The sequence below is a fragment of the Siphateles boraxobius genome, unplaced genomic scaffold (genome assembly GCF_051911475.1).
Source record: "Siphateles boraxobius isolate OS27281-9 unplaced genomic scaffold, OSU_SipBor_1 130, whole genome shotgun sequence".
NCBI lineage: Eukaryota > Metazoa > Chordata > Actinopteri > Cypriniformes > Leuciscidae > Siphateles > Siphateles boraxobius.
This window is the reverse complement of record NW_027508734.1, coordinates 11,005,414-11,024,079: the sequence shown is the minus strand read 5'-3', so window position 1 is coordinate 11,024,079 and position 18,666 is coordinate 11,005,414. Positions and strand designations below refer to the sequence as shown.

At 36.4% G+C, this 18,666-nt stretch overlaps 1 protein-coding gene across 4 annotated transcripts in view; it reads left to right on the top strand.

Annotated features, from left to right (window-relative positions):
* The first annotated feature begins 1,955 nt into the window (after positions 1–1,955).
* The window catches only part of nav2a (neuron navigator 2a), a 238,027-nt gene continuing 221,316 nt past the window's right edge, over positions 1,956–18,666 (top strand). For all 4 annotated transcript variants that reach the window (XM_077227974.1, XM_077227975.1, XM_077227970.1 and 1 more), the window contains exon 1: positions 1,956–2,317. In XM_077227974.1, coding sequence (XP_077084089.1) covers positions 2,081–2,317 — 237 coding nt within the window. In that variant the 5' untranslated portion in view covers positions 1,956–2,080. The remainder of the gene's footprint in view (positions 2,318–18,666) is intronic.

Here is an 18,666-nt window from a genome sequence, read left to right as displayed (position 1 = left end):
CTACAACACCTTTTCCTTTCTTTTCTTTTTTACACACAAGACAAGATACAATAGACAAGACAAACAGAACAAACTATTTAGACACATTCCGGACAAATTACAACACACAGGGCACAAGTCTCACTAAAAAAAAAAAAAAAAAAAAAACCCAACCAAAGTAATAATAGTAATAATAATGATGTCTCATTCATACACACACGCCCACACACAGACACACACACACACACAAATTACACTGGTGGTGCTACTTGAGTGGAATGTTGTAACATTTTGTAACTTTAATAAGAATTAATTAATAAGGATGTTTAATTCATACAGGGAAGACTATGCCATGTTATTTTACATTTGCTTACTTTATTAAAATTCTTTACCGAAAACTTGTGTTAGACCTACCCAAAAAACCTGAAAGTCACTGTTTATTTAATTTTTATATTTGTTATATTGTATGTATTTGTGTTTGAAATTTGATTTTTTGTTCTTATTTTATTACTGACCGTCTACTTGAATGTTCTAAATTTACAGTGGGCTTGTGGTTTTAGCCATGGTATCGAAATTGGAACAGAGAATTGTGATTTTTTTTCACTGGCATATACAATTATGGTGTCATAACCGTCTGGTTTTTGCAAAAACAGTTTCATAGCTGGTAAAATATATTTATGGCCGGTACATTTTCTTAAGTCAACGGCCATTGGCAGGTGGGGCAAAAAGTTAGTTTTAGGCTCTGGTTGTAAGTATAATTATCTGTTATTATTGTTAATATATATTATCATATATAATTAAACATTTTCTTTTCGCAGTCAACAGTATGAAATCTAACTTTTAAATATTAAACCAATCTAGAATTATCATGCTATTATTTATATTGATATATCGCTACCTACACACTGCATTTGTTTGCCGCTAGGTGACACTGTGCGTATTCGCTGTTGACGTTTCCATGGAGACGTTCAGCGGTATGAAGCGACGAGAAAAGCCTAGTGTGCGCGGAATGACGTAATGTGATGGATTGAAGCTTGCTCTAGCGCGCGCTGGTCCCGCGTGCACTCACTCACACTCACTGCTGCTCCGCATCCCTCAGCGGACACCCAGTGCTCCTGTTTGGGGTGAGTTGTCTCTTTTATCTTCTGTTCTATCGTCATTAAGTAGACAATAGTGTAAAATATGTTTAATCAAACCTCATCTATAAGCTTCGCGGTTTGAATTTTTGTGTAATGTTAAATTTTTATATTGAATCACTTAAAAACGAAAGGATCTCGACTACAAATGCGAGCGCTGTGAACTGAAGGAGGGGTTGCTTGATGGCAGAGATATGATTAAGAGCCTTAATCCATATGCATGTATTGTGAAAAAATGTCATAAGTCAGAATAATGTTTTTAAGTATTTTAAAACCAATTCTTTAAATAAATATTTGTTTGTGTGTCGCGGCTTACGTATTGTTCCCGAAATCCAACTTGCCCAGTATGTCAATTCCAGGTTCAGAAAGTTTATCTTGACACGTTTGTTGTTTATTGGATGTCCTAAAATGAATTGTGATATAATATAATTATATTAAATAAATGTCAATGTTTGGAAGCTCGCGTTGTTCCGCAGAACACAATATAGGCTAATGCACTTGCACGTGGACATCTAATAATACGACAAATTGCTTGTACTGTATTTAGTTAAAACATTTAATAAATTCTCTTGAAGTTTAACAGTTATTTTGCCCTCACTTTTTTCTTTTTATATAAAAATAAAATTAAGTTAGCTTTGTTTTGTTTTCTTCTGCCACTCATGCACCTGATTATGTAAAGAAAACCAAGTCTGGAGCAAAATAACCTGGATCTCTGGATTTGGTGGATTTTACAAGAACCAACTGTGATGTAAAGCTGCAAGAGTATGACACTATGTCATTTGAAAGATTTCAGCTCATCTGGAAAATGACTTTGTGAACATCGAAATGTGTAATTATGAAGTTGGGGTTGCTGGTCACAGGGGCCCTTCCCCCCATCCCGATGCCTGTCACAGAGCAGCCGTGCTGGGCTTCATCTGAAGGGATGCACCATGGTGTGATCGCACGTCTGTCCTGCCCCAGACTCAATGAATCGCATGAATGAATGGACACTAGTGTGGCAAAGGGAATTAGCTTGGTTGCATAGGGACTTTGGATTCGGGAACACTGGAGCAGGTCGGAGAGTGTTGGATTTTTATTTGAAGAAGTGCCGTGGATACTTCAAGGAGTGTTTTAGGAAGATGTCTGAGTCGGGAGCTGAGGCGTCTACATCTCAGCCTCAAAAGCGGAAGCAGGTAGTTCATGGTCTGGATGATCAGAAAAAGGTGAGTGTTTTGATTTGGGATACTCATATCTTACTTTTCGAGGAGAGCAAAAATCCCACTCCCTACATTTAAAGCTGCCTGATCTTTTCCTAAATGCCCCTAATATGCTTTTGTAAATTCAGCTTCCAGATACTGGGATTGAGCCTGGATTTGATTCTTCAGGTGCTGTTTGCAGCATTTCAATCATTTACTCCTGGTTTCACATACAATCTTTAAGCCTAGTCTTTGACTAAAATGCATGTTTGAGTTGTTTTAACTGAACGCAACTTGGAGTGGCATATCTAAAAACATGTCAGTCACATTGTTTTGTCTCAAGATGCACACATGGGGGTTATTCCAGAAAGCAGGTTATGTGACATACCCGGTATGTTTAATGTAGTAAGCGAATAACCTCAACTTTTAGGGTAAGTAGCCATAGCACTTACTCTCTGAACATAACCTACTCCAGAGCAGCTTATGTTCTGTTTCTCTGTTCAGGGTAAATGTTACAAGGTAATGTTAATTTTATTATAATATATAGCTATATAATTAATTTCAGATGTTTTTTAATTTTTGCAACAGGACGTTTTCTATACTATAATGTATTTTTATAATAAAAGACATATGTGATATGATATACGGTATATCTTACCTTTCAAGCAATGTGGAAGCAAAATGACTAAAATATAAACTTATACAGCCATGTTATCTTTGCAATCACAGACTGTTATTTAGTTTAATCAGTCTTAATCAATATAATTAGCATCAAACAAACATTATAGTTCAATTAATGGTGATTAAATATTATTAAACGAAAAGATTGAAAAATGATTGCACAACCACCAAATAGTTTGCGATATGCACTATGTAAATCTACATTTAACAAAAGAAGAAGGAAGTAGTATGGCGCGCTTTTTCTTAGCGTCCGTTTCCATGACGACTTGTCGATTCGTCGCTCTCTTGAGAATGTCTGGTGTGTTAACCGTTAACATATTCTGGGTTGGATGAAATTCCTCCCAGATACGTTTATGGAACCAGCATACCTTGAATAAGCAAGGTTTGGTTTAATCAACCGAGTGTTCAGTGTTTGTTTGACGATAAGATAACCTTGCTTTCTTGAATACACACCAGTAATGTTTTTTTCAAAGGCACGTTCATAAAAGCTACTTTAATGTCCTTATTTAACTAAGGCCCAATCCCGGCTTAATCTAAGCCTTGTCTGTGAAACCAGGCAATACAGTTTTATTGAATGCTAAGGGGGAAACTTGGAACACTTTCACCTTGGCTATGCTGCACATTATCCGGTGATTTATGGTCAGCTGAGGCCGTGCAGGTCCCTTGGCATATGGCCCAATAGCATAGCACCAGGTGCAATGGCCGCTTAATTGACTTGTGTTGAGATTTGTGTGTCTACTTTATGACTGCTTGCAAATGCATGTGCTGACCGCAAAGCTTGTGGAAAAATTTAGGCTTTATAGCAGTGAAGTGTCAGAAAAATGATGCTAGAGGTTTGGTGTTAATTTGGAGTGTCATTTGCTTTGTTTTATTCAAAATCCTTGGTTTACCAAGGCTCTCAGTGCAGATTGCCAGCCATGCAAGTTGTATGATAAATTAAACTTATAAACATCTATTAATGCACAATAACTTTAGGGCAGTCATCACAAACCTGAGTGTTCATTGCATCCGATCCGATTCAGTTTCACCCCTTAGATCAGGCGCATTGTGCTCTCAAGAGCTGAGCTAATTGGCTTAGAGATTCCTCAAGGCCCATGTTTCACTTCCGTCTTTGGGAATCTGATTTTACATGTAAACGGATACCCGTTTGCTTGCCTCTCCAAGTATGACATGTTTTGCTTGGTGGTAATCCTAGCATGAAGCGAAGAGATGAGGCTTGAGCTTCCTGGTTGCCCAGCTGGATCCTTTAGGGGCATTTTGGTTTCTCGCCCAGACTTAAAGGAGAGTCTTGAAGGACTATTAAAGTATACAGACTAATTTGACTGAAATGCTTGGTGGTGGATGGCTTTTTTCCATCGTCCTCTTTGGTTTGACTCGATTAGATATGCAAAATTGATCACCTGGGATTCTAGTAGAACATGAATTAATTAAAGTAGCAAAAAGCACAGCTGCTGTTTTCCAATTTTCCAGCATGATGAACTCTTGTCAGGACACTACGCCTTCACTGAGTCGAACACACACCGTTACATCAAGAAGATTGTTGGCATAAAGACCAAAAATCAAATAACCAATTGCATATTCAAGTTATCCAAAGGCTGATATGAATCAGAAATTTGTTCAGTACTATGAACATGACACGATACAATGGTTTCTGTTAATTGAAACCAGTGGTTTTGAAAAGGTCTATCCGCCTGCTATATATGATCCATTGTTTGTGGAATAACAGGGGTCTCCCTGGATCTGACGCTAGGTGTTTCCCAATTACCTCATGTTATATAGATTTTCCTGAGAGAGCTGCTCCTGCTTTGGTTAATTGGATTTTCTCACTACTATTGGCCCTGATTTTTTGATTACTTGTTTTCATCAAATCACTTTTCCTGGGAGAGTCACAGGTAATACACTTCATTCTGGAATTGCTCGTTGAGGTGAAGCTTACATTCTTTTTTTCAATGTGAAGTTATGAATTTTAGATTAGGGCCTAGTAATGACAAAGAGCCAGTGAACTCCAGTCCTCCATTCATTGACAGCAGGAGGGGTGAATCAATGAAGAGGATGAAATACATTAATGAAATAGGTATAATTGAAAAAGCATAGTGGCTTATATTGAGTGGCGTCTTCATATATTCTCATGAATGTTTCATTGCTTTGTTTTGCTTGGTGAAACAAATGTGTGTTCTGCATTTGTTCTTCAATTCTCACGGCAAAAACACAATGGTATTTTAATGGTTAGATATTGCATTTCCATTCATCTCTTTCTCGATGCTTCGCTGCCTTATGCAGCCCTGCATTTATTTGTCTAAATTATTGGCTACTTTTAAATGTCCATTATGGCAGAAAAAGATTTTTTTTGGTCCCAAAAAAGGTTACTCTTGATTGTATTGTGTGCAATTTTGGTTTACCTTTTTAGTCTGTAATTTTAAGGGTTCAATCATGTTTTTGTGATTTGTAAATTTGTAATGAAGGGATAAGTAGACAGTTGTCTACTTGTGTTTTGTTGTAGTATACAGTTCCTTAGGACAAAAAGCAGTTTTGTAAGAACACTACATTTTTTTAATTATCATTTGGATAGTAAAATTCCATCAAATTAATTTAAAAATTCTTACATATTTTAAGATTTTTTTAAATGCTTAATAAAACATTTGTAAAAATCTTGATGGAACAAGGGAATGGACCATTTTAGTTTATGTGATTCGTATTCATGAAAACATTTTTTTGTTTTATAAATGTTTAAATTTATGAATGCAAATCACATAAAGTAAATGGTCCATTCTCTTGTCCCATTAAGATTCATTCAAAATGTTTCATTTAGCTCTAAAATCATAATATGAATAATTTGTAGGATTATTTAATTAAATTTGATGGAATTTACTATACAATTGAAATCCATAAATCTTTAAAAAAGGCCTTGCATTTCCTTTGAGTGAATGGTAAGTAACCATATAAAAATGATTTTACTAGCGTCTCTTTAGAACTTTTGTCTAACTTGTAAATTTACGTTTGTGGTTACGAAAATGTTGTTTGAAAACGTTGTTAAAATGTACTTGTACTTAAATAATTGTACTTATAATGTGATTATAATATTAGCCCCCCCAACCTTTTTTTTACTTTACCCTTATAGAACATGTGATACTTGTATTTATTTGTACTTGCCTACCTTTTTCTTTTTCCATTTACTTTGATTTCTTAATTTAGAAAGTAGAAGGAAAAATCTGTTAAATTATAGATTTTTCAGACTCTCAGGTTCATCTTTTTGACCATCTGACTGCTGAAGAACCTTAGCTCTTTCCTTTTGCTATGGTTAATTTCACAAACAGTCAGTCCTCAGAAAACTTTTTGTGCTTTTTGACTCATAACCTGACCCTTTTGAAACTAAGGGTGTATTCACACCTGTCTTGTTTAGTTCAAATGAATCGAACTCAAGTTCGGTTCCCCACTTGGTGCGGATCTTTTGGGCAGGTGGGAATACAGCAATCGCACTCAAGTACGGACCAAACTAAAGTCCCGAGACCCAGCTGAAGAAGTGGTCTCGGTCCGGTTCACAGCGAACTCTCGTATGGTTCGAAATTCTGTCCTAAGAATGGATGACCTTAGCACACTTGTGGTTTTGTTTACAAATTTTGGTTCACTTGCAAAAAGGGCAGTGTGAAAGCGAACTACACCAAACAAAAACAATCAACATTGTATTTGGTCCATACCAAAGCAAGTGAACTAGCGGATTTTCCTGAGCTAACATGAAAAGGATGATTTTTACACAAATTTTTGCATAAAAGAGCAAAATTTAATCATATTGAATTTGCCTACTTTTAAAATTGTAACCCCTCTTTAGTTGACATGGCTACTGTGTCAGTAATGTACACTAGACCAAAGGCTGTGTTTGTTGAGGCCACACACAGTGGAAACTGTTAGAGCCAGCAAGGGCTTATCTTTCCTAAACTATTTTGAGTAGTTTTGCCTAATGACTCTGTTTAAAGGGATAGTTCACCCAAAAATGAAAATTCTTTCATCATTTATTCACCCTCATGTCGTTCCTAACCCGTAAGACTTTCGTTCATCTTCGGAACACAAATGAAGATCTTTTTGTTGAAATCTGAGAGATTTTGGTCCCTACATTGACAGCAATCGGGGGACAAAAATGTTCTCTTCAAAAAAAATATTGAAACTAAACCGCTCAATTCATATGGATCATTTTTGCGATCTCTTTATGAACTTTTTGAAGCATCAAAGTGTCAGTTGCGTAGCTGTCGACGGAGGGACAGAAATCTCTCAGCTTTCATCAAAAATGTCTTCATTTGTGTTCTGAAGATGAACCAAAGTCTTATGGGTTTGTAACGACATGAGGGTGAGTAATTAATTACAGAATTTAATTTTTGATTGAACTATCCCTTTAAAGGAGAACTCCGGGCAATTTTTAAGTTAATCTTGATCGTTATACCTTTTTGAGTACTGTCTATAGAAGAAAAAAAACTAACCGGATTGGTGATTGCAACACGGAGCTGTTCCCGCAAATGCCCAGAGCTCCCCCTCAGCTAAAACGGCAGTTATGGGGGCATGTACATAAAGAGTGTCTTTGTGCCTCTTAACAGACACAAAATGCAATTGAAATGTCCGTCCAAAATGAACAGGGCCCTTACATGTGAACAAGATGCGTTTAGCATCTTAGCCATTGTTTAAATTCACCTAAATAGTGTTTTAGACGGCTAGCTGTAGTCTCGCGCTGAATTCCCATGGGAACTCAGTTGTAGCCAAAGGTAAATAGCAGTGTGTAGGTGAAGAAGAAATGGTACGCGTTTGTGTCGTACAAGGATGACTACACAGACACAACACAGCGCCTAAATGGAAGGATAAATAAAGTTTACATCACCTCCACAGTGGTTGCACACGTCTTCCACCATGGAATCGCTTTTTTCTTCAACCGGCTCCGCTGTGTTGTGTCTGTGTAGTCATCCTTCTCAAAGTGTTCGCTGCAAATGCGGTAATCTTTAGCGTGTAGTACTTGTATGGGAGTTTGCGCATCAAGTTGAAGTACAACTAGACACAAATGCAGAATCTCGAGGTCATGGAAAGGAAGACGATGAAAATAAGTTATTTTATTTTCGCATTCTGTTGCCATAATTCGGAACGGCACAAAGCGAACCATTTCTTGAACCGGTTCATTGAAACGAACTGTCCGAAAGAACTGGTTCGCGGACAAGAACCGGACTTCCCATCACTACTATTTACCTTTGGCTACAACTGAGTTCCCATGGGACTTCAGCGCGAGACTACAGCTAGCCGTCTAAAACACTATTTAGGTAAATTTAAACAATGGTTGTTGCTAAACGCATCTTGTTCACATGTAAGGGCCCTGTTCATGTTGGACAGACATTTTAATTGCATTTTGTGTCTGTTAAGAGGCACAAAGACACTCTTTATGTATATGCCCCCATAACTGCCGTTTTAGCTGAGGGGGAGCTCTGGGCATTTGCGGGAACAGCTCCGTGTTGCAATCACCAATCCAGTTAGTTTTTTTTTTCTATAGACAGTACTCACAAAGGTATAACGATCAAGATTAACTTAAAAATTGCCCGGAGTTCTCCTTTAATATCATACGGCTTATTACAAATTTAAGGACAGTTAACAGGTGAAAAAAATGATGAACGAATAAATGTTCAAATTTGCAAATATTCCTTTTTAGGAACTAAGGTTCTAGATAGGACAGGACAAAAGTTTGACAGATTGAAAAGTTGCATGTGTTTTTCTTCTGAATCATGCTTGGGAGAGATTCCCTGTGCTATTAGGAATGGTAGAGTGACACTAATTGCACATTAAACTGTTTGGCTGTGATCTTGGCCATCAGATCGCTCTCATTAGGAGGATGAGAAACCTGTGTGTGTTGTGCCTGAGCTGTTGACAAGACTGTTTGTTTTGATCTTCCTCACTTTGAGTCATATTTTGTGAAGTGTTAAAGTGCATATGTGTTTTCGACTTATTAAGGCCACACTGCCATTTCTTTGATATTGATACTCTTTGGAATAATTTTTTACAGTGAAGAGATATCTAATGGGGTTTTCAATCTTTTTGATGCCAAATAACCCCAAATATGATGATCTCATTTCCATAGATGTAAATATGTATTTTTAACTCATTTATACAGTTTTTTTTGTAATTAGGTACACTTCCACCGGTTAAAAAAACAAAACTGCATGCATTTTGAAGAAGATTGTTTTGGTTGTGCTTCAGCACTGTGTGGATGAATACGGTTATGATTCCCGGAGATTGGAGAGTTAGCGTCTCCTTGGCAACCTTTCTCGTTCGTTGTGACAACTTACTTATTCCACTCCAACACCATCAATGTAGCTGGAGCAACTTTTCTCTAGCGACATATGTACACAGTTTCCTGCGAAAATCATCCTGCTAGTTCTAAAATATAAACACTTATAACAGTGTTGGGGAAACTCATTACAAGTAACTTGAGTTACGTAATCAATTACTTTTTTCAAGTAAGTAGTAAAGTAACGCATTACTTTTTCAATTTACAACAAAATATCTAAACTTTAAGAGAGCTTAAATAAGCTATTAAGCTTTTTCAAATAACGCTAGTTACTTTTTCACATTTATTGACGGACAGCTCTCATGTTGAGAGAAATAAAGTGAGGAGGTGTTGTGTGCACTGTGTAAACATGATGGTTATTTTAGTTCTAGAATAAATGTGAACAAGCATTTACTCATTTCACTTGCACAAAAACATTCATTTTTCCTCAAAATAAATAAAAACAGTAAAAATGCAATCTCAGAATTTTACGCAAAACTTTTATAATTAATTATATTAAAGGGACAATGTGTAGTTTTTTAGGTATTTTATTATCTTAAAATCAATATTTTTATTCATAAATATGTCCTCAAAGGTGTACAAATACCTCTGCCAATTATCTGACTTATCCTCGTAAACGAAGAATTTATTATCTTTAAATACATGTGACGGGTAGGTCCACGGAGGCTTCCATGAAGTTCCGCCATCTTGAAAAAATATAATAGCAGAGAGGGTCAAAAAGTACTAGACCAACGCGTTTCCACAACGCGTTTTCGTTCAGAGCCAGCGTCACGTAACTGAAAGCAGCAGAAACGGAGGAGCAGAGCAGTGAGAGGCGCTTGTCACTATCCCGGCAACCTTAAAAGGCTGCATTGCACTGTTATTATTCATACTGTAACATTCGTTTGTTTGTTGTTTCAAGTTGCAGTTTGTTTGAAATAACAAACCTGTTCACCCGAAGGAAAACTCGACGAAGTGCTATTAGAAGAAACCCTGTCATAGCTTTTTGGTACATAACAGCTACCGTAGATGCAAAACGCATTTGAAAAATCGAGAGGCTGGAGAGCACAATTTGTTTGAATGCAAAATACAATTTTACCGCTAGATGGGAGAAATTCCTACACAATGTCCCTTTAAATTACATAAATATACTTTATGTATTTAATCTCACTTTATTAACCAATGTATTTGCTGCTGACCTTCAATGATCTAATTCAACCATACTAATAAGCAAAAATTACTTTAGAAATAAGAGTGTTGAACTTCCTTATCCTGTATCCTATTGTTCTTTAATCCAGAACGGCTGCACAGATGAAAGGTTTGTTTGAGCTTCGTCCTCTACTGTACAGGCGTAAATATGCATTTCCTTCAGCCTGAAGCTTATTATTTTACTTTTAGTATGAAAGGGCCTTAATAGTTGCCAAAAATAAAACTTTTTTTGTTATTAATAAAAAACAAACAAGCAAGCCCAGCCCAGGTGAGAAAAAGTAACTCAGAAGTTACTTTTCATAAAAAGTAATGCAATTAGTTACTTTTTTGGGAGTAACGCAATATTGTAATGAATTACTTTTTAAAGTAACCTTCTCCAACACTTATAATATTACCATAGTGAATCAGGGTAAGACAAATTGTTTTAACATGTTTTGGAAGAAGGATTAATAATTTATTAACTCATTGTTTAAATGTAGTTAATTTTGAACAAAAAAAGTTACACAGTGTACCTTTAAATATGAATATTATAATTTTTAAAAATATGATAAAAAGCGGGATATTACGTTTTTTCCTAAATGAAGTAATTTGCTTTTGTTTTGACAAATTATTAAAATGTTATCTGTAAAATATTTACTTTGTATATTGACCTTGGTTATAGGGCTGTACAATTAATTGTATTTTAATCCTGATAACGATTTCTGCTACTTTCGATTAATCAAAAACAATCATCGTGCTATTTCCCCCGCTGATTATTTATCCTGAATTTTTTTTTTTTAGACATATCGCCTTTTTACTTCCTGTTACTTTTGCATGGGATATGCCGAGCAAGCCATATCTCTTTCCTTACTGTAATGTTCTGACTATTACAGATTTAACTGGAGTGCTAAAACTGCATCAAAGACAGTAATTGCCATTTTGAACAGTATATCTCTGTGTGTGCACCTTTATTTAGTAATGTTGGCTTTCTTCCCAGAGATGCAAAGCGAGCGAGAGAGAGAGACTGCTGACAGCCTTGATTGATCGTTTTCCACTGGCCCATGATAGAAATATCTGAGCCTAATTGAACATAATATCAGTGAGGCTGGAAAGCTCATTGAAAAATGACTGTCGCAGCCTCTTTATTTACAGCCAGCCATTATCACCGTAATCAGGTTTTCTTCCCCTTCACCCTGCCAGAGTTTCTCCACTGGAGATGAGAAGTGTGTGCTTCGCTCTTTCTTTGCACCTCTTTGACAATTCATCTCAATAACTCCTGCGTGGAACTCTTCATCCATAGAGGAAGGTCTTACTCCCTGCCAGCAGAGATGTGAGAGGAGACATACGGTCTCTGACTGATGCTTTAGTATGATGATAGTTCGCACTGTATATTATCATATTGTAGTATTTGGGTTGTAGTGCAATGTAGGCCTGTCACAATAAAGGATTAATCTGATCATGGTTATTTGATCTTATTGCAATTATAACAAGATTGCGATAATTGTGCAGTTTCACTTTTATTTCAATTACATCCTGTCATCCAAATAAGGGAAATTTAAGCGGTTAAAAAAATGCCTTCAAATGTGTGATATTGTGTCTGCTTTTCCGGTGTGAAGAAGATAGTAACAATCTGGTAGCAGTAAAGAATAAAAAAAAATAAAAAACACTGTTCTTAAGAACAACAAAGGTATTAAAAGATCTTCCTTCTTATGGGTTTAATGAGACATGAGACTTTATATTATATTATATTATATTATATTATATTATATTATATCATATCATTATATTATGTTCATTATATTATATTATAGTACAGTATATTATAATGCACTATATTATATTAACTTGTTATATAAACATTAATTTTTACAGCCTTGAAGTAAATTATATTATATTACATACAATTCCAAGAAAAACACACAATAAAAACATACTTGCACTGTGATGAGCAAAACTGAATTAAGTCGTTAATCACAATCATTTGTATGACAATTAATCGTCGGTACACAATTCATAATCGTGACAGGCCTAGTGCAACGATGTCTATGGTATTTTTGTATATTTTTGTATACAGTTACATTACAACATTGTTTAGTATACTACAGTCTATTGTATAATTTAACATCATGCAGCAGATTTTAGTCTTAACAGGATTTTGTGTGAATATTTTTCTGATTATTTTGTCCTAGCTTGCTGTTTGCATTATTTTTGTACAGTATTGTATTAAAGCAACAAAGTGCAGTATAGTATACTTTAGTATTTAGTATGGTTAAGTGCTGTTTTGTAGTATATTAAAGTACTGCACAATACAAGATATTATCATGTATAACACCATTGATTCTCAAACTGTGGTCCGTGGTCCTGATTTTAAAAACTAGGTAAACCATTATAATTGACCAAAAACACCAATGATTAATCAACCGGTAGCAATTAATACACTGATTGTGTAACATTTATTTGTAATAAAGGAGTCTCATTCGTGTCAGTTCAATGATGTAACTGTGAACATAAGTGTTAGGTCCAACATCTAAGCTAATGAAAAGTTGGCGTGAAAGTATTAAAAAATTATTCTAAAAGTATTCTTGTTCATTTTAGTGAAATGAGAGCAAAACAGCAGTTTGGTAAAAAAAAAAAAAAAAGATGATTCAGTAAATCTGAGGCTTTTTAAACTCAAATGCTTCTTAAATTAATTAATTGTTTAGATTTTTGCTGGTTCACATTTTCCTGTTCATCATATCTGTACAGTTAATTGAACTTTTCCAATAAGGGGTGATTTTTCCCTCTTACATAATATGCATCATCTTTTATGTGAAATTTTTACATTTAATCAATAAATTCAATTAAAATAATAAGACGCATAGGGTTGGTACCAGTCAAATTAAATCAGTATCAAGAAAACCCATTTTTGCACTGTAGATGCTAGGGATGCACCGATACCGATACCAGTATCGGTATCGGGCCCGATACCAAGCTCATGTACTTGTACTCGTACTCGTAAAAATACCCCGATACCAAAGACCGATACCTCACGTATATCCTTAGCTTATATTTCTTAATTCTTATGAACACTCTTCCTGCAGTTATAGTGTTGCTAGATTTAATAGTACACTCTAATATTTCACTTTACACTTTCGGCTGTGATTACATTGTTACTCAGTGTTATGTTAAACATTTGTTCTGTGATTTCTTTGGCACCTTATGACAAATTTGATTGTCTTGTTGTCTGTGATTTCTTTAGCACTTTGACAACTTTGTAACAGGCAGGTAAAAATTACATTCATTATGTCCTTGGTTTTGCCCTTTGGAGGTTATTGGACACTGTGAAATTTGGGCTTTGAAAATTTGTGATAAGCACAATAAGAATTATTTATTTTTTTAGGTTTATTTAAGTTGTTGAAAATAAAGATGCTGATTTGTTCATTAGTCTCATTGTGTTGTTCTTAGAAAATTGCCACATAAAACGAGAACCCCCCCAGTACAACAGGCATCGGTATCGGTATCGGCGAGTACCAGGAAAAAAATATCGGTACTCGTACTCGACCCTTAAAAAGTGGTATCGGTGCATCCCTAGTAGATGCACAACGGCTCTGTTGTGGATTTGCTTGAAACCATTTTAGTCAGCAAAAACAGACAATACTGACAATATTTTGTTTAAAAGATTCAATATTAACTTCTTGTTTACTGAACAGTTTTAATAAAATCAATATCACTTTTGCAATTGCAATCAGGTTAGGACAAACAGAATTTTCAAACCTATTTTCATCCTGGTCTGTTGGATTCTCCATGAACAATGTCAGCGAGGGGAAAGTGTTTTTGTCGGTCAGGGCAGGTGGCACTGATGAGCCGTTGAATGTGACGTGAGGGTGGAGAGTGGAAAAAGCAGCTTCTGACTCTCTGACACCATCTGTCAGTCCCCTCTTCTTCCTCACGGAGGGACAGGTGGTCAGGCCCAGTTGGAAGGCTGAAGCTGAGCATGACCAGTCTTGTATCTGTAGGTCTCATCTACATCTTTTAATTAAACTACACTGACGTCTTGGATACAACCTTCAAAGGTCTCACTGTGCTGCTGCTATAAACCACGGATTTGAGCCATCAGTTGGACATACTTGGTACTGGAGAGAGACACATAATGGACTTGACAAGCCATGCATGTTCTTACAGGATTAATCAGATTATTATATGCCATCTGTATATGCAAAAACATTGCAATCCCTTTAAGATGGCACTGTAATTCATGTAGATTTTCTGAGAGATACTGTGTATAGACTGTTGGTTAACAGACATTACACATTTTTGTGCATATCTGGGGTGTTTCATCGGCTTATGAAATTCCCGTCATAGTATAGGCAGGAGTGTTTTTCCCAATTTTAATTTATTGTGTGACCTTTCAAAGGGTCTTTGTTACTGGCATCCAGGCTCCGGTAAACAAAATGTTAATGGTAAATGAGATTTTGTGCACGGAGACAAATAGCCATGTATTCTGTCATTCATCACAGCACATCCGCCCAAACACACCCGAGGCGAGACTCGCCTGCTGATCTCCGCTAACAGTTCTCTCTACATCAGCACGAGAATGGACTGCCTTCCCAGAGTCCCTGGAAGCTGTTTTTGAGGCTGTTATCTTCAGTCTCTAGCGCACGGGGCTGCGACGGTCCTGATATACGGTACCTGCTTCAGTATTCTCCTTTAAGCCCTCATCCACTTCCCAAACTCTTCCCTAATTTCTCCCCTCGGCTGTGGCACGGCACATGATCTCATCAAAATTCAATTTTACACTCTGGGAGCTTTCTCAGCGATAACGAAGGATAAAGGCGTCTTTTCCCTATCTAGCCATGTGTAACCTGGAGTGTGAAGCTGGAGAATCCCGTTTCTGCCACCGTTTGGAAGAGCGGGTTTAAGTACTGAATCCTAATCGGAAAAGCTACAGACAAGCACATGGACAAAGAGGGGTGGGGAGGCGGTGAAGGAGAACACGGAAAGGCACTTCACGGAAAACCCGGAGTTGTTGCTCTAGGTCAGGGCGGTGTGTACGTGTGTCCGTGCGCGATGTGACATGTTGTGTAAAAAATGTCGAACCGCAGTTTCCTTCAGGGCTGCTGGGTAATGGGTTTGCCGAGGTGACAATGAGCAATGGCACATGCTTTGCTGGCCTTTTTCAATCCAAATGGAAAAGCGGTTACAGGTTTTCTCTCTCCATTGTATGAAATCCTTATAGATTTTCTGCGTAGTTACATATATCGAATCTTATGCTGGAATAACATAAATCTCTCTTGATGTTTACTTGGGTACTTATAGCATCATTTATCACTCTTGTCTTGTTCAAAACTAGATGCTTAAAATTTATAGGGAAAGTTAGGTATCATTCGAAAGCTTAAACACTCAAAATTCATCCTGTAAAAACATTTTGAAATTGAGCATTGTGGTGCCATGAAAATGGTACTTTAAAACCTTTTAGCGGGCTACATTTTTTTGTGATGTCAACTTCAAATTTGGAACACAATTTGGTTAGACATATAGCTTTGTAGCATCTTTAGAGCCCAAATTATGTTTCGCCATATATTCCCTAACAAAATTAATTTAACACTATTTTTGAAGCTGCTTTCCCTTCTTCAACAATCTGTTGAGTGTATTCTTTAAAACAGAAACCAGCCTTAGGTGTGTTTTCCAAAGCTTTGGATATGAGCATCTACCCATCTGTAGAATTTTCTGTTCTGCTTTTCCTAGACATTTCAGATGTTGGTTTTCATCCCTGTTCACCCCATCACAGCCGTTTGTGTGAGCTCCCTCCACCATGTAATCTACAGAGAAAGAGGTGGAATGAATCACTGAATGATTTCCCGTCACCCATTGGCCTCTGTTCTACCTGGGAGACGTGCAGCATTATAATGCACCTCTGCTGAAGTGGAAGTGTGTATTTGTGTGAATGTGAAGGAGTGGGAACCTTGAGAGGTCGTATCTGTGGGCCAGATACTCATGTTGCAGACAGGCTTGAAAGGCACTCATTGATTCCTGCGTCTAGAAAGAGGCATTTATGGGTAAATCCATTAAAATCCCTCTGTTATGTTATATATAAGAATATGTTAAAGGAATAGTTCATTTAAAAAATCAGATTTTGTCATTGTTTAGTTGGCTGCATGTCACCCATTTCTGACATTCTAAGGTGCAGAATGCCCTTTTTATATTATTTCATATATTATCCAAAATTATTGGAAATTATAAATAGCTGTTTTGTGTATTATAAAACATATTTTTTTTCTTATAATGGCAAGGCTGAATTTTCAACAGTCATTACTCTTTGTATTATTATCAATATTAAAAACAGTTGTGTTTCTCCTTAATACTTTTGTAGAAAGGGTGATGCACTTTTTTCAGGATTTTGTTGATGATTATAAGAACAGCATTTATTTGAAAAAAAAAAATCTTTTGTATCATTATAAATGTCTTTACTGTCACATTTTATCAATTTAATGCATCTTTGCTCAATAAACATTCATATATATTTTTTAATCTTACTGAACCCAAACTTTTGAACGATATATATTTTCAAATTGCCTTGAATTTTTTCAAACATCCTGAGTAATTTTAAAATGTTGTTAATTTTTTTTTGAATGGCTGAAACACATTTTTTTGCTTAATATTCAGTTTGTTTCTTCATTTTGAAATATGTAAAGAAGGTAAATGCATTGTGAATACCAATTCATGCTGTCTTTTGTGAAGATTGGTCAAGATTCTTGCATGCGAGCTTTGCATGAAGTCAGAGCTTGAGATTAAGTTTTCCCTCAGAAAGCACCTGTAACCAGTCTCTAACCTGATCCAAATTCCAGTTGCCTCTTGGCAGGTGTTCCCTGTTCACCTTCTTTCATCCGGTCCATTACTCCTGTAGAGCATCTGTGTGTGTATATGTGATCTCTTCTGGCATGCTTCACCCAGAATCCCTTTCCCTGGGGATTTCTCCCCCACCCAAATCCCATAATTGATGGAATTTCCTCAGACGAGAGCGAGTAACTGAAAGTATCACATATGGAGCAGTCAAAAGACAACACACGGGGGATTAATTAGCTACAGTAACCCCCTTACTGCCTTCACATGAGCTCCATTCTATTCTCATTACCTCCAACCCCCAACGGCCTGTAACCCTCCTCCTCGTAAAACACACACATAATCAATATTCACATTCTGCTGATATTGATCACACAACCATGAGCGCCATTGCCGCTGTCGCCTGAAGACCCTTGATTTCCGCCCAACATGTCCACAGGTTTCTTGACCATATGGTTTATTGAATGCATTAGCAGAATACTTAAACTTTTGTACATTTACAAATTGCAGTAACTGTTGTTTTCAGGGATAAATGAGCGTTTCTCTGGATTCATGGGGTTAATTTATCTGCTCCTCCATCTAAATTTTGTTTTGAATACTGGTGGGATGAATGCTAATGATTCTAATTAATTGCAGATTTGATATTATCTAGCCTAATTTGTCATAACATGCACAAACAAACGCATTCGTTTACCACTGGGGATCAAGTGCATTCATTTCTAATTGATAATTCTTTTGGGCAATACCCTAGCAACAACCCACTGGCCTATACCATGAGGCCGGTTTAGGTGGCTAGCCAGCTATGTTTCAGTTTAGTTTGCGTCAACCCTGGGTTTTTGGGACCATAAAAGTGGTTTGGTTTTAGCAGTGTTCATCGCCATAGTAACTTACGCTCCACGGCTAACCTGGTCCGGGGCAGGTTATGTTCTATGTAAGAGGTTGCAAACCGAACTTGGACCAATCAGCTGTGAGCAAAGTCACACATGTCTGATGCGATAAAGTCACCCCCCACTTGTTTCTACTCCAAATTAAAGGTCACTACATAGCAAATGATTTTTACAGACAAAATCGTCTGGTTTTTAGTGATGCTTATTTAGAATAATAAATTTGTATGATTTAGATATTTATGTAATTATTATACCCTTTGTCAATCACACATGTACAATTTTAGTTCATCAATTATTATTACGCAGTTTAAATGAATAAATATATAAAGGTAATATAAATACGCTTTAGCATCAATAGATGGAGCTATAAAATGACTACATGTGAGCTTAAATGTTCAATTCTCTCTATACCTTTATCAGCTGTATAAAATAACTTCAGAACTTTTACTTGCACTGATATACAGTAGCGATACTTTTTCTTTTAGTTGTCCTCTTTCATAGACAGCTTTTTT